General features: G+C 40.7%; 1 protein-coding gene across 2 annotated transcripts in view; it reads left to right on the top strand.

Annotated features, from left to right (window-relative positions):
• Window positions 1–14,486: 14,486 nt before the first annotated feature.
• The window catches only part of LOC146809301 (HLA class I histocompatibility antigen, B alpha chain-like), a 362,969-nt gene continuing 352,939 nt past the window's right edge, over window positions 14,487–24,516 (top strand). For both annotated transcript variants that reach the window (XM_085616112.1, XM_085616113.1), the window contains exon 1: window positions 14,487–14,560. In XM_085616112.1, the coding sequence (XP_085472238.1) occupies window positions 14,515–14,560 (46 nt within the window). In that variant the 5' untranslated portion in view covers window positions 14,487–14,514. The remainder of the gene's footprint in view (window positions 14,561–24,516) is intronic.

Below are 24,516 nucleotides of genomic sequence, written 5' to 3'. Positions count from 1 at the left end.
CTAGGGGCTTCCCTGTGGAACAGCTAACCATGCCACAGTGAAAATAGCTTTTAAGGCATTGTCATTGTAGGGACATGTTTATCATGAAACTTTTACATGCCCTTTTTTTTAAATATCATAAACTCTACATTTTGTCCAGTTAAGGCCTACTTAGGGATGACATTATTATTTAAAAAGAGTTGTTATGTCTATTAAATTGGGTTATTTTGATAAGTTGAATCTTCGGTTTAAATTTGCACAGCCAAGGTACTGGTGCCAAGGATGCAGTCACCTAAATGCACATCAGTATTCAAATTGCTATGTTTGAACGTTTGCATCAGGTGTACCTTGGACCTGTGAAATTAGCCAGGATAGATCTCTGACTGTCAAGCCTCGATTGGTCAGGGTTTTGCATCTGATTTACACGTGTCCAAATCTGAAGATGTTATCATCAGATGTAACAAACATGATCATAGACCTAAAGTGTACAGCAGTAGTTATTGAAAAAAGTCTGAATTTGGTGACATTTCCAGAACTAAATATCAGTCAAATAAGCAATTGATACTCCACACAACTAATTTGTAGAGAGAGTTCATAGTCAAGACATGGCCGAAGCGACTATCACTGATTTAGGAATAATGTTCGAAAAACTTAAGATATTTTACTGAGCTGCCAGTGGGATTACTATAATGTAAAATCCTGTATGTAATCTGTGGCACATTTGAGAAACCTGGAAACAGTGCAGTTATACGTTTATTGATGATTTTATTTCACCCCAGTTCACATAAATCATTAGAGAGTCAACAGACTCTCTAACCTCACACAGCAAACACTGACATACACCAGATGACTGATGTAACTCACAGATCAACACAAAAGTGCACTCATTATGAGAATCTACTATGAAGCTAACAATGGTGGTAAGCATTACACAAATGCCAAAGGCATAGTATCTGACTAGGTACTTACTTGTAGTAAAGTTATGAGCGTGGAGATTCCGGTCCGAGTACTTAGATTCTGCCCTGAGTGCAGAGTCTCCACCACGAGGGCAGAGACTCAGTCCGGCCATAAAGATCTACTGCTACTCAATGAAATTGAAAGTGAAGAAGCATCTCCTCCAAAGACCTTAACAGAGAACACCTCCTCAGAATTGCTATAACATAACAGAGTGAGAACACACCATCCATACAGTACTTAAAATGAAAAAAAATGCATGGATAACTCACACATCACTAACCAGCAAGGTAAACAAACATCAGGAAGATGGCGGGATTGTTCAAACATCCGAGTAGATTGTAAATAGCAACAGTGTGACTAATCACCATACAAGAGACACATGAAGAAAAATTATATTCGCTTTCACTTATTGGCTCTTGGCAGTCCATGATGTGACATGCAGATACCAAATAGGGCGGTAGTTGATGGATGTCCCAGATTTACTATGTGGGTTAATAGAAGTAGTATTCCCCAGGTAGGAGGCAAATGGAGAGTGTAGTGTCCTTGCATTAAGTACTGGTGCATCTCTACAGATGTGAACAGATTGCAATGGCACAGTGTGCTCAAGGGGTGTATATTTTATTTATTGTTGTAGTTTTGTATACATATAAAGTTCTTAAGATATTGTATTGTTGGCAGGCCAGTCTCCAGAGTAGTAACAGACACACAAGAGGTGTGGTAAATCTGTAGGTGAACATACGCTGCACCCCTCTGGAACTCTAGCACTTTGCACCCTTCCTTGGTTAGGCTGCTGGGGGAGCTTCTGTATCATATGTGCAAGGTGGCAGCTCCAGCTGTGGCTGTTGCTGTAAAAAGCAGCTGCCTCTACCCTTTGCATCCCTCCCATCTCTACTGCATGCAGTGGACGGCTATGTAAGGAGCTGTGATACCCAGCCCAGGATTTGCGATAGAAGACATGTTAATTGGAACACATTCAGAGGGAGTAGGCAGGGGAAGATACTAGTTCTCCTTGCACTCACATAAGAATGCATTTGTGCATGGATTGCCTTCATCTGTGTATGTGTCAGCAGTTCCTCTCTTACTCATGTAACTCTGCTGAGCTCGGCAGCTGTTCTAAGATGCTGATGTTCTGGTGGTTACATGAATACCCTATGCATCTGTTTTACCTTTTGTATCTCTTGCTCTCATTGTGAGCCTCTATTATTTATTTCAGTTTCTGAATCTCCTAATCTACTGCTATGCTAATTAATAACTGAACCTGTTACCCACTGTTGTGATGTCATACCGGGCTTCAAGTCAGGCTGACTGGTCTTTCTCAGAGTCTTCCAGCTGAGCGCTGCTTGTCTGCTTTGACTGAAAGCAGAAAGCACAGCCGCTGCGAGAGTGGTGGGGGAGGGTGAAGAATGGCAGTTAAGGGTTTTCTTTTTTTAAACCTTAGGGACATATATATATAGTCACTGAAAAACCATAGGTTTCAGGCACGTTATAGTTAGAAATTAGCATTTAAAAAACCTTAGAAATTCACTGAAAAACCATAGGTTTCAGGGACGTTATAGTTAGGAATTAGCATTTTAAAAAAAACCTTAGAAATTCACTGAAAAAACCATAGGTTTCAGGGACGTTATAGTTAGTTGGACATTTGACTCATATAAAACCAGAGAAATTCGCCTGTTATAGTTAGTTGAGCTAACTATAACCTGCGCCCCCGCAATGCACTGCTGATGACGTCACATATTACATCACTCATGACATGGTCAGTGACATCACTGATGACGTCTCAAATGACATCACTGATGACATCATCCACATGATAATCTGATGCAACACCTCACACCCTAATATAACCTTTGATACACCCACTCTAAACTACAGACTACCATTTTTGAAACCATAGACACACCAATACCAGTTACTTCATACCCACTCACTCATTCCTAGGTCTACACGCACATCCACTTATTCACCCATACAGCCACTCATACATTAAGTCACTCATCAATACAGCACTATCATATGAACTCATACACCTATACAGACACTCACACACCGCCATTAACCCATAGAGTTACTCACACACCTAGTCAGTCATGCAAAGAATCAATCACACTCCCATTTACTCACCCATACAGTTATACACACACCACCTTACTTATTCATTCCAATACTAAAACATATTTACTCTCTTATACAATCACTGATACAAGCACACACTCATCCATACAGCCACTCTCACAATCAGCCACTCTCACATATAGTCATTTCTATACTCCAACACTAACATAAACTGCCTTGTATATATGTAGTTACTCACACATGTACCAATGAGACATCCATTCACTCACCAACACACCCATACACACACTCACCCACCCATACAGTCACTCACAGATGCACTCTTGAACTCATACACCCAGTGAATCACCCACTCACACATCTGTGCACAGAGTCACACCCCCCCCACCCACCCACACAGACACTGAGGCACCCATACAGATAGCCAACCCATGCAACCGCTTATACACCAACTGACAGACCCATGCATTCACTAAGACATGTTTAATCACTCACTTATACAGACAGTCACGCACCTACTAAATCATCCATTCAAACACTTATTCACCCACTCATTCTTCAATACACCTTAGCATATATATATATATATATATATATATATATATATATATATATATATATATATATGCATCCACAAAGTGCTCAGATTAGAAGCCGCACTCCGCTGACAGGTCGGTTGACAAAACCTCTTTATTTCAGAAACATGCAAATTTCCATCTCGTTCATAAATCTCCCGGCCTTACGCGTTTCGAAGCCTTCATGCTTCTCATCAGAGGCCGCATCAGGAAAGAGTTCATTGCTGCCACATCCCTGCTGCATGACTTTATTAACTTTAATTGGCCTCCGGTGTGCCCTTGAAGTCAAGTTTTTTTTTTAAATTATAAGATGCATGCTGGGGCATGTAGTTATTTTAAACATTTTTTCTACCCTTAAGTGGGTTTCTTTCCTCCATGCTACATACAAGATCAATTTTACAACCCTCCAGTGGGTCCCAGATGAATCTTTGCATATTTGCAATTCTTTACCTGCAGCGCCGATATCGAGGGGATGTGGCCCCTCTGCCAGTCCTTCAGCTGCTTTATAGGTGGTGCGTCGCTCCCACGGCCGGAGCCGCAGTGCTATTATGCATCCACAAAGTGCTCAGATTAGAAGCCGCACTCCACTGACAGGTCGGTTGACGGCTCCGGCCGTGGGAGCAACGCACCACCTGTAAAGCAGCTAGTTTGCTAAATTTTGTGCACTTTTGGCTATTCCTCAACTAGACCACCCGTGTTTTAGTTCCCTCTCAACAATCCGCCTCCTTGCCCGGACACGCACTCGTTCCATTGAATTCCAGTTTTTTGTGTTAGGCACCTATGTGTACGTCCCTATTAGCACTACTTACCTATACAGAGCTCACCATCCTACTGAGGCCTCCGTTACTGTCAATATAATTAACATGTATGACCCTGGCTCTGGGTTTGTGCACTATATATTCCGCATTACTACTTTTCTGAGTACTCCCTTTTTATATATATTTATATATTTTTATTGGTGACTACCAGCATGAGAACCTACTTACTGGTCACTACTGAGTAGTGCATGTTTTGTGAGTTTTGTTTACACATCACCAAACAGCACATGGCCACGATCAGTATTAATCTAGTTAACACAGTGACTATATACGTTTGTTTTTCTCTCTCTTTTTTTATCTTTTCCAGGTTGGATGCAGGTTCTTTAAATTAAAGTACCTTTCAGCACATGGACGCATCTTCCTTTAATTAAAAGGTATTCTGATTCACAGGCTCCTCCTGGAATCTTGATCTCTTAACCACATTTTTTTACATCTTTTTCACCGGACCTGACGAAAGCGCCAACGGATCCCTTACGGACCACCAGAGTGCGTGAAACATGTTGACCCCATTACGTATTCTCAATACTATCACATTTATCCTGTGAGCAGCAGCTAGTCAAACACCTGCCCTCTAGATTCTTTTCCAAAGAGGTACTCCAGGATCCACCCTATTTCAATTTACAGACTGGACCCGTGAATAAAAACTTCGGTTCTGGGTTCCATCTAGTAATTTTAACACACTCATCCCTTTCAAAAGCCCTCATACACCCATGCACAACTGCGCCGACTCCTTAAAAAGATCTCCCTGAAAGAGCCCTCTTGCGGGGCCCGTGAGGGACTGCAGCGCCACCCCCACGAGGAGCATCGCCCTATGATGAAGCATGACACCCGCTAAGGTGTGTGAGGGCACCAAAAACTATAGGAGCAATTCCTCTATTACTCACACTAATTTAATTTACGTGTGAGTCACTCTTACCTACCTGGTCTTGATTCTCTTTCTGAGGAACAGTTACCCCCTTGTGTAGTACAGATGATTTTAGGGCCATACATAACGTAAAATTATAGATGGGTAAAAAGTTAATAATAGGGATGTGTTTCACCTCGGGGTTCTTACTGACAACTCAAGCTTTTCTCTTGTCTATTTGATGTCACTCATAACCCCGCTTTGAAACATATTCACTTTTACCTATCTATAATTGTTTATGCGGTGGACCTGCTATCAGCTGTCCTGTCTAGAGAGTTATTTGAGAACAGCTATATTGTGTAGCACAGGCCAGACCTCCTAAATGTCCCATCTTCAGTTGTTCTTTGTTTGAGCACCCCAATGGTGTGTTTGATGGTGTATCATACCCTTATATGTACACTCACAAATCCTTTATTCCCTGTTTGCCGGACTCCGATAGATAGAGAGACATCAGCCTTGCCTCTTAGGAATATCTTCTATCACCTGTGGACGGCCTAGGGAGGCCTTGGAGGGTCATGTAGCTGTGCTAAGTGGGATCCACCTGTGTGGGCAACGCACTTAGTAGATCAGAGTTTTATTTGTTTATCACCTTACAGAGTCTACACGAGACCAAGTGCCTATATTATGTTTGGAACCCAAGAAGCATCTGCAGTAGTTACAAGTTACAAGATGCAGAGAGTTCTATGCATTTATGATGGAAGCACGCATGTCACTACCACGCATGCCTTTTTCATGCGTCCATTATCATGCACATACCTATAATATGCGTGCCTTTACCACGCAAACATTTATATGGAGATGCCTTTACCAGGCATTCCTTTACAGCACACACTCAAAGAATGCAGGGAAATGAGGCATTTATTGTTCCATAGGGTCTCCTCCGACCCGGCAAACCAAAGCTGTCACAGCAGCCTTTATCAATCTGATAAGTGCCATGTTTTAAAACAACATTTATACTATGTCGTGACCATAGACATAGAAGACATACAATGGTCCCTATTTAAAGCGATACATTCCCTGATCAAGTGAACGCAAATGTGCACATTCAATGACATCGGTAAGCTTTGCTGTAAAAACGAAAAATATCTGGTAATACCAACATGCATAATACATTGCCAATTCTTATATAACTGCATAGTGCAATCTAACTGCTACGATGTGAATGTATCGGATGCACTCCACTCTTGCTACAAGGATGTATCCTTCACAATGTATTTGTGACATCAATTAAAAATGGTCACATATTTAAAGAAAAGTGCGAAACCAACAGTTATAACTCTTAAAACATAAAGAAAGCATATTGTGTGAGGAAAGCGGCGAGGAGATAAATCTCCGTACAGCTACTTCCTTATTCGTCACGGAAACTCCTTGCAGCAGAGCCATTAAAATACACTCGCAGCAGAACTAAGCACCAATGTGACCTTGATGCCTAGTTGCATAACAGCCATAGGAACAATGGGAACTCATAGTCAATAATATCGTCTCTGCCCCCAAGTGTCAAAACTGAAACACACAGTGTGTATCTTAATACTCGAATGTCGACACTTTAGTTGCATGTTAGCATCAATGTAAATACATATTCCATAATGCCCCGTCATAAAGCAAGTGAAAATAGGAATGTCATAAGGTCTCTGCTGAAAATAAAACAAGCATAATATGCATGTGAGTCACTGTGCAGGGTCGGAAGAGATGATTGCGTGTAAATCCACATGCCTGACAAACCTCACCATTGCAGCATTGGCTGGTCTGGTACCCAGTCACCAGGAAACCACCGGTCTGATGAGTGAGGCATTTCGGGTCAATGTGAAACACCCTCCAAAACCACCATCTTTAAAAACACTATTGCACAGACTGGTTTTACATATAAGGTCAATGGCACATTCCATTCTCCATCTTGGATTATATCATTAGTAACCCCTGATAGTTGCACTGCATAGGTATTAGACTGTTTTTCTTTTTTTCATTTGCTTTTATTATCGGTGAAGTACCCTTAACATTAACATTTTACTTGCATTTCTAATAAAGAGTAAATATTGCCAAAATTCCAGAACTCAAAGTGTTCTGTACGTTGTCAGTGAGGTACCCCTTTGCTGTGCATATTCACATCCTACTTAAATTCCTCACAGGACATGAATATAAATAATCAGGTCACAATGCCCAAACCTTTAAACTTGTCGCAAATAAATTCAAACAAACACAATCGTTACACGTTATTGAAAAGAAAGAGACAAAAGTTTCTCCAACCAGATTAGGGATAAAGTAATAAAGAAAATCAACATTATAGAGCACAGAGGATAAAATCTAAAGTAAGCGGTTGAATATAGCGAAAATCAAATATTGGGACAGAGAGCCCACAATTCCCAAGTCAGTTATATGTCTACATTGTGTGTCAACTACACATGGGTAATTCATGTAATGGTCAATATTTTTAAAAAAAACAATTCTATGGTTAAATGTTTGAGACCTTATCAGTTGAAAATAACCTATATCACAAAAAACATGTGCAAAGTAGTATATGTACTATTAGGACAATGAAATCCTTCAGTGCTAAAGTGTATTCTCATCCTAAGCCATACATCTTAAGTTCTATTCATGTATGTCTAAAAGAAGGGGGTTGTTTTTCCATTACAGTAAAGAGATGATAAAGTGCATTAAATTAGCAATGTAGAAAAATATATAAACAGTACTAGAATGATAACGTGCTTAGTCATGCGTTGAAGTGCAATTTCATTATAGGAAATACCCTTGTTTCCCTGCATGTAAAAGATATGTAGTTCCTCCACAAGTAGTCTAAAGATCATAATATGCAATACATTTACAATTTAAATTTGCCCTGTTTGCACCATGGGTCATATACAAAAATGTATACATTCCTTATTTGTAAAGTGCATCCTTGATGTTAAAATAGATTGTCTCCCAATTGTGCAAACATTGCATAAAGTGCATCCAGGAGATAACCCTCAAAATGCCAGCATGGAATGTATAAAATGGTCTTCTCTACTATCAACCGTGATCGCATCCTATTTATGAAGTGTAAGTTCACTATTAAAACATGCTAAAACCTTGTTTAAATTCCCCTTTCTCTCTTTACGGGGAAGATTTAAAATATAATTCTATACAGTACTAATGAACATAGGTATCGGAAACATATCAATATCGAGGGGAGAAAAGGGAGTATGATAATTTAACAAATCAGCTCATCCCAAAGAAGTACCCAAGCAATTCTTATAAAATACCAAAATTGCGAATTTGAAAAATATAGAAGTCAGATATACTGTGTTTCTTTTGATGAGGTAGAAATAAGTATATTCTAAATGTGAATGTATAGTTCAGCGTCCATATTCAAGTAATTGGGGATCTCTGTGCCATGAGTAAGAACTGCTTTGATTCTTCCCAATGTAGCTCCAGTTCTAGGGTTCCCCCTTATGGTTTTTCCTTTACATGTTTGATGCCATAATATTTTGTGTTCTCCAAATTCCCATATCTCATATCATGTGCTTCCCATATTTGTCTGGCCGTAGCGTATTGGAAATCTTTATTAGTTACGGCTCTCAAATGTTGCAGTATATGGAGCTTTGGTTTGTTGATGGTACTGCCCACATATTTCATTTCACAATGACATTCCAGAACATACACTACTGATTCCATTTCACAGGTGATTCTCTCCTGTATCTTGTTCATCCTCCCATAGATGGTCTTATATTCTATTTTAACCATGCGTAGAGGCTTTACATTTGGCATGTTAAGCAATGCATTCTTCACATTTTCTCTATCCTGCATGGTTTCAAGAGCATCTTTCAGTTCTATAGGTCTACCAACAGCTTTGGATAATGTTCTATCTGCATGTGTTATCACTGTTCGCATTAGCTTATTGGAGCATTCCATTGTATCATTCTGCCATTGTTTTGTCAAATCCAGATCAAAGTCACTTACGGTTGGAAGCAGAAAGATTTATAATCATCTTGGTATTCTTACATTGCCCAGGATTTTTTTTAGGGCTGTAATTTCCCACCACTTATTGATTTCAGTAATCCTTGTTTGTTCTAATTCTTTAACCAAGTTTAAGGGTGATATGTCTATTATCCCTTAAGTCTTACCCCGTGCCACCTTGATATTTGCCAAATAAGTCCCTTGATTTTAATTCTCTTTTTGCCTGTATGTCTGCCATTATTCCTCTTTTCTTCAGCTCCTTTTATTCATTCCAATGAATTTACTGTAAAAATCATGTATCACTTTTTACATCACTATCTTTTACTGTCCTCCAATTACATAGGGTTGCACAGTGTTATCACACACAGTCCTCAAAGTGCCAAGAGTTTTTAGGTGTCTCTATTTTCCTTTCATTTCTTAAAGTGTATATTATTATTTCCTAGGTGTTCCTTTATTGTCTTTGTATTAGCTACCTTTTTTATAAACAGTCTGTAAAATATAGTATTACCAGTCTGCACTGCATTCTCACTTTGTACATAAAGTTTTCTGCCTCAAATAAAGCAGGTTGGTTTTGGAAAGCCTGGCCTGGATATATCTGTGAGTCTTTTCTGGGATTTATTACTGACAGCTAACCGCTTCCATACGATATTTAGTGTGTGGCTGTGTGAGTAGGTGTATGGGTAAGTGAGTGGTTGTGTGGTGGTGTGAGTGGGTGTATGAGATAATGCATGGTGGTGTGAGTAGGTGTTTGACTGGTTCTGTGGATGATGTCATCAGTGATGCCATTTAAGATGTCATCAGTGATGTCATCAATGATGTCACTGGCCATGTCATGAGTGATATCATTTGTGAGGTCATAAGCAGTGTATTGCGGGGGCGTAAGTTATAATTAGCTCAGGTATCTATGATGAATTTCTATGGTTTTGTATGAGTGAAAACTGAGCCTAACTATAACAATCCTGTAACCTTTGGTTACAGGGTAGTTATATGTCTATATATTCAGGTTCTGAGTCCCTAACTGATACTGATCAGAGTTAAAGTGATGGCAATGCATCATCCACATCATCAAACACTGAAAGTAAAAAGAAGACTTTTTCAACCAACATGATGCTAGCCCTACAGAAACAGCAATGGGACAAAGAAAGACTTTCGACAGGAGGAAGAGGGAGGGTATGAGAAAGTCAAAACCGACAAGGAGAGGTTGAAGGGGACAAGGAAAGTACAGGGATGCAAACAAGAGTGAGTGCCAAATACGGCAAGAACTAGAAATGGAAACACAAAAACTAAATGTCATACATTTTTTGGAAAGACGAATAACGGAAGTGGAGGCTACGTTATTAAAGAAAGGATTGAATTTCTGTCCTACTACACATAGATTTTACACAGACAGGAATAGATCTTTATGAATACATCAGAAAAATTAAGTTAGCAAAAATATTTGCTGAAAACAACTTTAAGTAGGGAATTCACAAAGAAAAACCAATTAGCAGCCTTTTGGCAGAGGACAGATCAACACTTTTAGACATAATAACAATGGACAATGAGTTAACATCCGATGAACTATGTGATATGGAAAATTAGTGTCCCTCATTGGGGGCCAGAGATAGTGGGTAAAAAGCAAACCATTCTATTACCCAAATCTTCCACCAGGAAATAAAACTGATATGCTTCATGAGGTAGTAATTCAATACATCTATAAAATTCAGAACCAAAAAATGTGCGAATAATATCACCCATAAAAAACAAGTAGCACTAAAGCAGTTACAAGAAGATGACTCATTAGAAATAAAATCTGTGGACAAAGGGGAAAACATAGTCATTTCAAACAAATGAGATTACATAAAGGAAGCTAACAGACAACCCTCGGATCGTAAATGTTATATGTGTTTGGCTACGAGTCCAACTAAACAAATTTAAGACTCACTTACTTTGAAATTAAGAAACTGGGTAGATAAAAATCTGATAAACGAAGAGGAATGTAAATACCTGACCAGAGCATCAGGTAACAGCTACAATATATTTCCTCCCCAAAATCCACAAAAATAGTAGGAACCCACCTGGAAGACCTTTAGTCTCTGCGGAAGGGGCAATTTTGGAACTAATTTTCAATTATATTGATCATTTCCTCACTCCTCTTGTCAAAGATTTTAAGTCCTACCTAAAAGACACTTCAGATTTACTTAAAAAACTTGATGAACGTGATATTGCTCTATATCAGTATTGAACATCAGACTGGTTTGAAAGCTTGCCAATAGTTTCTGGGCATTAGGAATAGTCAATATTTTTTACCATAAGCTAATGTTATTAGAGATGATATCTATGTGCCTGGTCAACAATATATTTATGTTTAATAAGGAGATTTTTTTAAACAATTGCAAGGAACTGCCTTGGGTTTTTCCTACTCGCCAAATATGCAAACTTAGTAATGGGCTGGTGGGAACAGAGATTTGCCTGGTTACCAGAACATGATAAACACACTGAAAAAATAATAATGTTGTTACATTTTATCAAATGATCTCTTTTTAATTTGGGCGGTACGGATGAGGAATTTGGGGAATGTTTTTAAATTCCCAAAAATAATTCAGAAAATCTTAAACTTAAAATTTAAATTAAGTCCCAATAGAGTAAACTATTAAGACACTGAAGTTTACACTTAAAAACACATTAAAAACGACATTGCACTGGAAGAAGACAGTGACTAATGTAATTTAACATGCAGAAAGCTTTCACCAGAAAAATCTCAAGTGGAGCATACCAGATGGCGAGTTTTTAAGAATCCATAGGAACTGTTCACTATAGGAGGAATTTGTGGAACATGGCAAGTAAGCAAAACAAATTAGCAGTAGGAAATACCCTAAAAAAGTCATTACTGCAGGGCTACAGAGAGAGAAATCGAGGGACAAAACATACATTTTATATGAACCAAAGAGGATAGAAAGAAATCATTAAAAAAACATTATAAGACTCATTACAACTTTTTCTCCGGAAACAAACAAGCTATCAAAAATTCTCAAAAAACATTGGGGTATATCGCCATTAGACTCCATGGTTGCTGAAATTGTGGGAAACCATCCTGATATCACGTATAGAAGAGGACACAACTTGTGAGACAAGCTAACACAGTCATTTTAGGATGAGCAACAAAAAAACGTGGTTAAATCAGAAAGGCTTCAGGCCCTGCAATTAAAGCAAAGCTTTCAAAATTGCATTAAATAAAAAGGAAATCAAATTGGAAAATGGAACAGAGTGGCAAATAAGACAAAGTCTGTAATATACATAATTGAATGTCTGTGTAACGAAAGATATGTTGGAAGCACCACATGTGAATTGAAAAAGAGAAATTTGGAGCACATCAGAGCTACAACCAATAGAGATCAGAGCAATGCAGTTGTCAAACACATGGAGATAAAACATAACAGCAACTGGGAAGAAAGGACGTTTAATGGATAGAACAAATTGCAATGCCAGAAAGTGGAAGTAACCGGGAAAAAATCCTTAGACAAAAAGAATCAAGATATCTTCTAACTTTCGGGACTCTCAATCCGAAAAGCCTTAATCAAAATGAAGAGCTTTATGTACACTTGTAAACAAACAAGAATGAAAGAAAATCAAGGTGTGAAAGTAATGAATTGGGAGACTGCATTGTTTTAACAATATGACAAAAGAAATTCAAAGTAATAAAAGATAAAATTGGAACTAGAGAAAAGGAAGCAGTTATGTCTGGCACACATAAGAATTCCAAGGATACCCACTGGAGGGTAAAGATCATAATTGCAAGTGAAAAAACAAAGGAATCCAAAAAGGGATATAAACTGATGCAGAGTATTGAAAGGAACAACGCCCATTTGAGGACAAGGAAAAAAGAGTGAAATAGATAAATGGTAATCTTATACCAAAGAAATACTCAAGTTTCAAAAAGACAAAGAAAGACTAACAAGCTTAATTGCATGACTACCTCGCAATAAGGACACATGCCATCGGACAAACCATTATAAGGAGTAATTGCATTTGAATTGAAAATTGCACTAATGCCTCAGTCTTTACTCCGATGGAAAATCTTTTTATCCTCTCTGGCATGCTGCACATAAGCACATTTGGACAATCACTTTTTTTTCACTTTATAATATTTGCACAAAGGCACTTAGTCACTTTAAGCAACTTTTATCCCTGAAGAGAGTTTGTGAACTACATGTACCATCTTGCCGTGCAAAAAATAGCAATGATGTCATGATTGGAAAGGAGGAATAAATGTAACACAGGCATGATGGGAGGCAACCCGTGATCAAAGTCTGAGGAAAAACCAAAATGCGTTGGGTATTTTGTACATTGAAAAAACAAGCAAAGTCAGACCCTACAAAGGGGTGCTTCCCATATTTCTGGTGCTGTGGCACCAGGTCTGGAAAAAAATATATAGATATGTATATTTACATACACTCACCCCCGAAATACCTACATTGTCATTGTAAAGGCAAGAGTGGTAAAGGGATATGCGTGGTAAAAATGTGAGTGATAAAGACGTGTGATAAAGGCATATGTGTGGTAAAGATACTGCGTGGTAAAGACCTGGTTGTAAAGGCTATTTCCAAAGTCTACAGGAGTCCAAGGTCCAAGTGCCAATCTCATGCTTTGAATCCAAGAAGTGTCTACAGTAGCTGCATGTTGCAGAGAGTCTACAGGAGACCAAATGGATTTATCATATTTGAAACCCAAGAAGCGATTACAGTGTGTAGTGAAGTTTGCGTTGGCATCACACTTCAGGCTGGTGTGTACGTTGTAGCTGAAGTAGTGGAAGGACCACCATCTGGAGTCACTTGATAGCTCAAGGTTTATCCTGCCCTGGTCTGACTTAGTAATTCATCTTTCTGAGGTCTCTAACATGGGTACCTAGAGACAATTTCGTTTGTGGATGGAGCCATCCTTTTTTCCTATTTCTCTAACGTTTCCAATTCAGGAAATGATTTCACCTTCCAATTTTAGCTGGCAAGTTTCCAACAAGGAATAACTTTAACAATGACAGATTGTCACTACTAAACCTATTAATAAAACAACAAACACTCTGTGACAGCCACATACAGATAACAATCGAGACTGGAAACTGAACTGCTGCCTCGGTGCTTCTGCCCTGGAGGGAGGATGTGGGAAGAGATAGTGAGCTTCATCTAGAGACGTGAGACCCTCCCACCCCTGCCCCACCCGTGCCTACTTTACAGCGCCTGCCTCCATCCAGCCCCTTATTTCTATGACCAGGGCTCTACTTGCCAACTCGAAGCTGCCACTGATGGAGCGGCTCAAGGCTTTACCGAAGGACACGCCCGACGATGAAGGTAATCCTGGCAGAGTCTAATGTGAATGTTCATCCTTTATGAATGTGCTGAGTTATCCCCTCTACCAGCTAGGGAAATATGTCACCTGGATATCTGACTGGGATAAACAGAGTGTGTCTAAAATCAAGAGCAGTATGGAGAGTGGTAGCTGGTTTAGGAAAGTTAACACTGCTGTGAAGCGATGATAACAACAACAATAATAATAATATTATTAGTAACAACAAAAGCAATAATAACAATATAAATAACAATACTACTAACAACAACAAAATTAATAATAACAGAAACTGTAATATCAATAGCAATAATATTATTTTTCGATGCTATTGTTTTTAATATTGAAACCACAAACAATTGTCATTATTCTCGTTGCTGTTATTATTACTATTGCTATTGTTGTTGTGTTGTTCTCAGTACTGTTATAACTATAGTTGTTCTGGTTAATATGTCCAATAGTATTAGCAGTAGTAGCATTTGTTCTCATGTTATTGTTGGCAGCATGCACTTTACTGTTAGCAGCATGCCTTATGTAATAATATAATCAGCACTCTGTATTTTTGCTACTATTATTTGGCTATTATTGCTATTCGTTGTAAAAATATCAGTAAGATTAACAATACCATAATACTACCTGCTACGTTGAACTTTTTTGAATAATATTCTACATAGTAACATTTCAATATTTAATAAAAAAGTAAAGATTCAAGGTGACCTCCTCTAAAGACAGCAGCATTAAGAACAGTTGGTCCAGAGACTGCTCCTGTGGTGATCATTTCATTTTGTATCAAACCTCGGGCATTGCTTCGTCGCTGACTTTGCTTCACATAGGAATGTTGGCTTTGGACATGTTCCAGTGGGGATGTAGGATGTTAATGTAGCCAGAACAACAACCGTGTGCTGGGGGATTTGCCTTTTAGGAATAGTGGCACAGGCTTTTTTGTTTGGGAAGTTTAGACCGTCATTGAGAGGAAAAGGATCAGAAGTGGGGTACAGTGTAGGGGGGCAGCTTGCAGCACAATCTCTTTGCAAAGCAGCCTTTGGTTGGGCTTCAATGGAAAAATGTTTGGTTTTACAAAGGGTGACTTAAAGTTGCTACTAAAAATGAGAAGGCAGAAGCACAAGGGAGAGGTGTGTGGCAGCGGGGTTGATGAAGTTTGACTATTTCAGAATTACTTTTTAAGTTAAAAAAAGAAATAAGTTTGAGGGAATTTAAGGTAGCAGTACAAATGACAATGTAGCAATAAAAAGTGATTAAATCCATAAGTCAGTTTAGCATTACATAAATAGAAGATGACAGACACATGTAATTTGATTGGTGCAGATAAAAGGTTACAATTCATATAGAGGTCTTAGTACAGAATAAGAAATGAGCAATTGATCTAGTAATAACATGAGGAAAGTCATGAAGGTTTAGAGACTTCTTGTTGCACAGGAGTCAGGAAAAGGGAGCGTCTAGCACCAGCATCAATGAACAACATAATGAGTATCCATAAAATCAAACGTTTCGTTGCCATATGAATAGGGTGTACAAATGTTTTATCCAACCTATGGTTATAACAGACAGCATACCACCATGCTTGATAAGACAATTTGGTAAAATCCTTCCAATTCTTAGTTATCTGTTGAAAAGCAACTCCTAACAGTAAGTCTGTTATCTGTATGTTTGAGTCGCAGTCTGCCAATACAAGGGATAAGCTTCCTAAAAACACATCAGAGGCAGAAAAAGGGCATCTGAAATCAAAAATTACATTAATTTGAGACCATACAGTTTTCTAAACATTATGAACAGGTAGGCATGTGAATAGTATATTTCAGAATGACTGATAGACAACATTTAATTCTATGGAATGCTATAAGGGAACTTGTGGGATGACTATTTATTAAGGTGTAATCACATATACAGATATACACTCCTGTTATAAATTGTCTTACCACACATATGTGCTTGTAATTAATCAGTATAGCCGAGTAGTGACAACACTGCCAATGGAGGGCGGGGTGGTTCCTTTTTTCCCTCCTTTAAACCTAAGCCCTGAAGGTGAGAGTCCTATCTCTCTTCCTGACAGTAGTGCCACGCCTACAGGAGAAGAATAAAAACTAATGATAGGACAGTGTAAACTACTCACCCCCTACATCTCCATGGGCGAGAAGGTGTGTACATATATGTAGCCACTGAGATCTTCAGTGACATGCAGTCTTCTTATAAAGTACAACTGGTGGGTGCATTTTGCCAAACACACATCCCTCCCGCACCCCGAGGTGCTTCACTGTTCCTCTTTGTACAATTGCTTATAGTAGTCTCGAAATATAGAGATTATTTTGATCTTTTCCTGGGCTACATCACCTTGAGCATCCCGGATGCAGCTAAGATGATTTGTATTCAATATTTATTTGGATTTTAGGACAATAATTTGGCCTATGCTCTTGCTGTTTTCAAAGTATTCTAATCAAATTAGTTTTCGTCGAAAGGCAGCCTTACCTCATAGTTTTTTTTAAATAACATTTTAGTGGTATTGAGTTTATTTCGAATTAATTCCTGAGGAAAAATATGTGTCTTTGTGATTATTGAGAATGCATTTTCCTTCTCCAGTTTTAGAAGTACATTTTTCACTTCATGAGTTTTTAAGGGTTCATTTTTCTCTTTTGACATAGTGTATGTGAAAGTAGAGCCCCTAACCACAGCGCTGATGAAATACCACACTACATTAGGTGCTATTGTCTGCATATTATCTTCTATATGTTCTTCTAAGACTTTGGTCAAATAAGCTTGATAGTTTGGATTATTGAGACGACTTCTATCAAATCCCCAGTTTGTGTGTGAGTAAAAGGTGGAAAAAGCTAATTTCTTGGTGAACATCAATAGTGATAAAGGACATTCTACTCCTAGATATCAAACAATGTTGATATGAGAACATGATCTATGAGCTGCTGAGTAACAATGTGTAATCTGATTGGTATGGTCGTAGGGTGCAACAAACATCAACTATACCAAATCCATTATATGAATGGGTGAAGATCTAGAGTGTGCATACAAGTTGTTTGTGAACTTAGAGAGTCAAGACTATGGTTAATTGTGAGGTTACTATTATCACAAAAAATCAAGGACGGTTCCAATCCTCAAAGCTCTAGTAACAATTGATTAAAACCAGCAGGATCATCATAATTCGAAGCAGATATACCACATATTGCAATTGACCCTTGATCTATAGTGATATGGCCAATTAGCCATTGACCAGAAGGACCAGATTTGGATTTCATATATCCCATGTGTTATATTTTGCTACAACTGCAACTGCCCTTGTAGCTACGTCTTGCTTGGGCAGGCTAGTAACCTATATCCTAGGTGAGACAATTTAGAGAATTCTTGACATAAATCAGTCTCCTGGAGACATACTGTCTCAGATGCAAAGAAATGTAGTTCCTTGCTAACTACTCAAATGTTAAGGTCAAATCTGAGGCTACTGACATTCCAAGTGGCTATCTTTATACCTTGTATACTAGTTAATCTGTCCTCTGTAGCCATCATTGGAGCATACATTTCATATACTCAATTTGAGTGCCATGCAGATTCATCTTTCTTATTTTTATTACATTTTTCATGCTAACCCTTGTACTACTCTCCACCTACCTACCATGCTTTTCCCACCCATCCACCAACCAACTAATATTGGGGAAAGCAATGCACTCATCTCCTAGCCAATATTTGTCTCTATAAAGACAGAGACACCCTCCCTACCCGAAACCACTGCTAGCAAAAATCACTAGTGCAACAATCAGAGGAAAAGACTAAGGTGCTGATTACGAATATGTCAGTGCAGGAGCACGGCTGTAGGCAACCGCCCTGCTCCCACACCGCCAAAGTCGACAGCTGGCCGCCAGCCAGATTAAGAGTTTTCTCCTGGTCTGCCGGCGGTCCTTTGAAAATGGCACTGCAAGGGAACGTCAAAGCAAGTTCCTGCACAGCATGAACTCTTTAGTCCATGCCGTTCAGGAACTGGGCATGCACGCACACCATGTGCCCCCCTATATTCATCCCAGTGTACCACAGGGCAATAGGGGCCCTGTAGGGCCCCCTTTGTTTCCCCACCGCCAGCCTTTACGGGCTCACTGCCATGAAAAGGCTGGTGGTGGTGAAACTCAGACTATACTTGGCATTGCCACTGTGGTACCGCCAAGCATATTGCTGCCCCAGAGCACTGTGCCACCATCAGGGAATGCAGTTTCCTGGCAGTTGTGGTGGTCCCAAAACGTCCAACCGACATACTTGTAATGCTGCCGTTGGACCACTGGTGCAGCGCCAAACTCTCAATCAGGCCATAAAGCATCTGCAAAGGAAATTAAAAAAGAAAAATAAAGAATTATTCACCAATACTGAAATATTCACTTCTAAGTAATCATTGGCAATAGAAAGGAAAATGCTACTTACCAGTATACATCTGTTCTTGGCATGTAGAGCTGCAGATCCACACACTGAGCATAGATCCCCATCTGGTGTTGGGCCCGGATATGTGCAAAATGTGATGCAGCGCGCGCTACGAAATTCGTTTTATTTATTTAATTGTTTACTTACCTCCAATTATCCATATTCCGATTTTTAGTACCCCCCCCACCCTGCCCCTCCCCCGCCCCACCTTTCCACCCCACGGAACTCCCTCCACAGGCCACGGCTGCCTCTACCTTTGTTAATATTGCCTCTGTAGCCTCCTCTCTGATAACCCTTGGTGAATGTGGTTTGGGTGGGAGTTTTGTAAGAAGTTGGGGGCGTTGTCTGAGGAATAGCCTCTGGAGTTGCCTCTGTAAGAGGAGCGACGAAAGGAGCATCTGGGAGCTTGCGATTGCAAGGCTCCCATTGATTTAGTCGTGTCAGTGTCTTTTTTCATCTTCTCGAGAGATTAATCCACGGTAGGTCCGAACAAGTGTTCCTGGTCAAAAGGCTGATTGAGAATGGAAGTTTGTACTTCGGGTTTAAAACCGGAAATGCGTAGCCAAGCGTGTTTACGCAGGAGGACATTTGTGTTTATGGCTCGGGAAGCGGTGTCTGCCACGTCTAGAGTGAAGCGAATGGAGGTGTTAGTGATGAGCTTACCCTCTTGTATGAGGTCGTTAGCCCTGTTTTTATATTTTGTCAGGCAGGTGTTGCAATAGGGTCTCTAACTGGTCGTAGTGCACCCTATCATACCTAGCTAACAAGGCTTGCGTGTTGGCAATACGGCATATTTTAGCTGCTTGAGATGCTGTGCGTTTACCGGAAGTGTTCAAGAGTTTGGACTCCTTGTCGGGAGGTGGAGCATCCCCTGACGTTTGAGAGTTAGCCCTCTTCCTAGTTATGGAGACTACTAACGAATCTGACAGAACGTGGCCTTTAATGTATGCTGGATCTGTTAGGGCGGCTTTATATTTCTTTTCTATCCATCGGTTGATAACCCTAGCCCTAACGGGGTCTTTAAACACTTCAGGTGCATGTTTAATTACCCCTTTCAGCATGGGTAGAATGGAAGTGGTCTTTTGTGAGATGTCAAAAGTATCCATTAAAAAATCCTCATCCACGGGGTCTGTGTGTAAGTCAACCCCGTGGTACTGTGCAGCTCTGTGAACGAGCTGATTGAAGCCCATGGTATCCTCTGGAGGGGAAGGGCTAGAGGGATAGATGTCATCCTGTGGCACGTTAGGGACATCTGGTGTATTGTAATCATCCCATGGGTCTGGGGTATGAGGTGGACTAGGATCCCCTAGGGGCTCATCACCAGCACCCTCCCGTGTGTCATCAGAAGTGTCATCATCGTCCACTGGTGAATGAGATGGTGTGGTGGAGGAGGAGGTGGAGGTGGAGGAGGAGGTGGAAAAGGGATCCTGAGAGGAGATGTTGCAATGTCCCTCTTTTTAGGTGCTGGAGCTGGTGTAGGCAAGTCCAGTGGTCTCTTTTTGGAACTGAGAATCAGTTGACCAGTCTTTAGATCTTTAAAAAGAGTCTTTTGGGTGGGATCTGGCTTAAAAACCTCTTCTGTGGGAGGCATGTCCTTCGGTGCAGATTTTTTCAGTTCCGAATGCTTGCGTGGCACCGACTGTAGAGCGGTTTTGTGCTTCTTGGGCTTGGAACCGTGAGGTCTTGAGGTGTCTGTAAGGGTTTGCGGAGTCAGTTGTTTTTTCGGTTCCAAATGCTTTTTTGGCTCCGAAGTTTGAGAGTCTGTAGTCTTCGGTAGCGGCTTTTTGATCGGTTCCGATGCTTTTTTCAGAGGCAAGGGATTGGTGCCAGCAGGTTTGGGTGCTGAGTGCATCGATGTGGAGGCAGTAGGGGGCACCAAGGAGGAGTGTGGTGTCTTCTTTTTCGGTGCCGGGGTCAGAATTTCGGTACTGACGGCAGGCTGACTCGATCCCAAGTGGCCTGAAGGCTTTGTTGTTGGACTCTTGGCCGGGCCCGGAGGCGGGGCGTGAGAAGTACTTTCTCGGTGTGCACCTGAGCCCGAAGGTGAAGGTGTGACCAAAGCCTTTTTCGTTGGTGGGAGGAGGGGGTCAGGGTCGGCGGCAGTACTTATGACCCGTTGCCCAGGAGTGATGTTTTCGATGTTGGAGTCTGCTTCGGAGGCGCTGACGAGGCCTTCTTCGACCGCTCCTGTTCTGGTACATCGACGCCCTCTTGGAAGATGTCATCGGGAATGGAAGTCGACAAGCGAGCCATTCTTCTTCGGGCTCGACGATCCCAAATGGTCTTTTTGGAGTGGAAAGAGGCACAAGCTGGACAGTCTCTGGCCTCGTGCTCTGGCAAAAGGCAGAGGTTACACACCTCATGCAGATCTGTGTGTGGGAATTTCGACCCTCATTGAGGACACTTCTTGAATGGAGTCCTTTCCATGAGCCAGATGTCGAGACCCAGGTAGGCCCGAAGGCCTTCGTCTATGATCGGAATCGAGGACTTCGATGTTGGTGAGATGCGCGAGGATCGGGATCGCAATCGAAACAATACCGTAGAAAAAGGGGAAGGATTGCGCGTCGAAAGTGGGATCGGTAACGGTACCGAGCTGCAGCGCGATAAACACATCCGAGACCGATGGCGGAAAAAAAAACAATCGGAGGATGGAGCCGATGCCCATGCGCACTATGATCCAAAGGAGGAGTCACCTATCCTGTGACTTCCAAAGACTTTTCCAAGACAAAAACAAGTGCACATATCCGGACCCAACACCAGATGGCGATCTATGCTCAGTGTGTGATCTGCAGCTCATATGCCTCGAACATAGTATTACTTTAACACTAAGCAGTCATTTATCAGAGAAACCTCTTCTCTTTAGAAACCACCAATTTCTCTGCTTGTTCTATAAGGGCACAATTTATATACTATTTTGAGATGTGCTGGCTCCTGAACATAAGTCTGTGCTCTCAAGGCTTTTCATTTACAAAATATCTGTTTAAATTGCCAATCACTCTCCACAGTTCAATGGCAAAAATCAGATCCAAGAAAAAATGTATGTGTTTGATATTTGGTAGGGATTTTAGGTTGTGCAGCTTCAAAAAGGAATTGTCCAAAAGGTAGTTCATAATGTAAAAGCTCTTGGGTGCAGATTATTACAGTCACTCTTGGGTATATTAAAAGGGAAGATGTGTGCCCGTTGGACTTGACAGTCAATGTCCATTCTTGGAGATTAGGAAAAGCCCTCTAACATAGTCATGGTATAAGTCCTCTAGGATCATCCCCCTTTACTCCCTTCACAATTCCAAGCACAAAAAGATAACTATACCTCATCCAGTTCTCCATGCTCTCCATTTCGTTAAAAAAGACCTGTGTGTTTCTTTTGGTCATCCATTTGCTCCCTGATAGCAATAGTAGTTTCTTTTAGTTTTTCCATGGACACTTGCATTTTAGTCAGCCGATCACCAATAGAAGACATGGCAAGATGGAGGCAGTTTGGGGTACGGCAATCATCAGAGGAGAGATGGAGCAACTGGGTCACTTGCCCTAAGATACCAAGACAGCATTTGAGACAGCAGTATTCATGAGGGTTGCAGAGTCCACCATTTTGCAGATATGGGCAGTTCCTTTGGACCTGGGGAATATTGAGTATATATCTGGATACTCAATCTGTGGCTTCCTTACCTTGGGGTCGGGCGCACTGATCCAGCTTGTTCCACTCTGGAGGCTTAGCTTTGATCTATCTCTGTAGCCTGCATCATTTGAAAGTGATGACCATTTTGGTAATTGCTGTGGTTTCGTTGGCTGAGATGGTCAATCACAGAATTCCTCTGATGACAGTGAATCAAGTATAAATGCTCCGACGCACCTGGCTACTCTCGATGTGGCCCACCTGACCAAGGAAAGCAAGGCAGAGCCAGTACAAACAACTCTGGTGGTGCACCATTGTCATTGAGCTATGCCTAGTAGCACTGACAGTGAGGGAAAGATCCATGTGGATTTCCTTATGAGGCAGGAGAAAGCTAAAGTCGAGTAAAAATATATCCTCAAATTCTGCAAATTCTGGAAACTCCACAACTGCCTCTAAGACAAAGGATGGTACTATTTAAGAAAAGGCATCTCATTTAACTGATATACACGAAGTTCTGGCTGACTCTCTGAGCATACTGAGGTAATGGATGCTGGTGCTTCATAATAATTGCTTCACTACCAAATGCCCATACTCAACAAAACCATACCTTCTATCCAGGTAACTTTAAATCATCAAAGCATTACTGATAAAGACTCTCTTCTTACTATGCAATGGCGGCACTAGCGTGCTTATTATTGATAATAATGTAGTTCTACTTCCAGACAAAGTCCAGCAAGTTGCCGAAGACTTGTTAACTCTTTCACAATAAGGGAAGCAATTACACATTGGCTCCTCTTACCACAATCAATATATCTGTGGAAAATATGCCAATAAAACAGATGCCCAATATATCTGTAACTGTCTCTGGATTAACGGAACATGTCAATAATAACTCTCAGGTACAATCAAAATAAATCAATCAATCAGGATTTTTAAAGCACAGCAAATCATCCATGAGCGTCTTAAGGTGCTGGAGTTGCTAGCTGCTTCGTGGTGCTCTGTTCATGCAGACAGCCATGTTTGGAGTCATTTTATGAATTCCTGGAATTATTGGGAATTCCTGAGGTGAAGGGGAAGGTTGCTCCAGGCTATGGTTGCTAGGTAAGAAAAGGAGCTTTCCTTGGCTGTAGGATCTGTGGATCTGCGAGGCAAAAGGGAGGCAGATCGCAGTTGTTTGAGCGGTTGGTGGAAGGTCATTCATTTGTTGAGGTATTCTAGTCCTTCATTGTGCAGGCCTTTGTATGCGTGGACCAGCATCTTGAATTGGCACGTCTTCTGGATCTGGAGCCAGTGTAGCGTATTGAGGGGTGGAATGATTTGAGTCCATCTGGGGAGGTCAAGGATGAGTCTTGCTGCTGAACTTTGTATTTTCTGTAGTCTCTTCAGAAGGCGTGCAGTGATTCCTATGTAAAGAGTGTTACCATAGTCCAGCCTGCTGGTGACAAGGGCTTGAGTGACAGTTTTTATGGTGTCAGTTGGGAGCCACCTGAAGATCTTACAGAGCATGCGTAGGTTGTGGAAGGAGGCAGACAAGACTGTGTTTACCTGTTTCTGCATAGATAACTTGCTGTCCAAGTTAAAGTCGAGGTTTCAGGCATGGTCTGTTGGGGTTGGAAGTGGCCCTTCCTGGTTGGCTGTTGCGATGCCCTAGCAAGGTAGAACCTTTCACTCCCATCAGGAGTGGGAGATTACACTCACAGTATAAGCTGTGCTCACCCTATGGTAGCGTGGCACTGAACAGTGATGCTTATTACAGAGGCAATGTGTAAAGCATTGGCAGAGCATTCTCACACAATAAACACACTTAGCGTCACAATAGACTTCACAGGTGGCGTTTGTAAATAAAGTTGCATTCAACAAACACATTAATTAACACAACATGAGCATCATCTACTTCTAGGCATAAATTACATTGGGAAA

Source organism: Triturus cristatus, chromosome 7, assembly GCF_964204655.1.
Source record: "Triturus cristatus chromosome 7, aTriCri1.1, whole genome shotgun sequence".
Classification (NCBI taxonomy): Eukaryota; Metazoa; Chordata; class Amphibia; order Caudata; family Salamandridae; genus Triturus; species Triturus cristatus.
The sequence above is the reverse complement of the archived record's forward strand: the minus strand, read 5'-3'. Positions and strand labels throughout refer to the sequence as shown.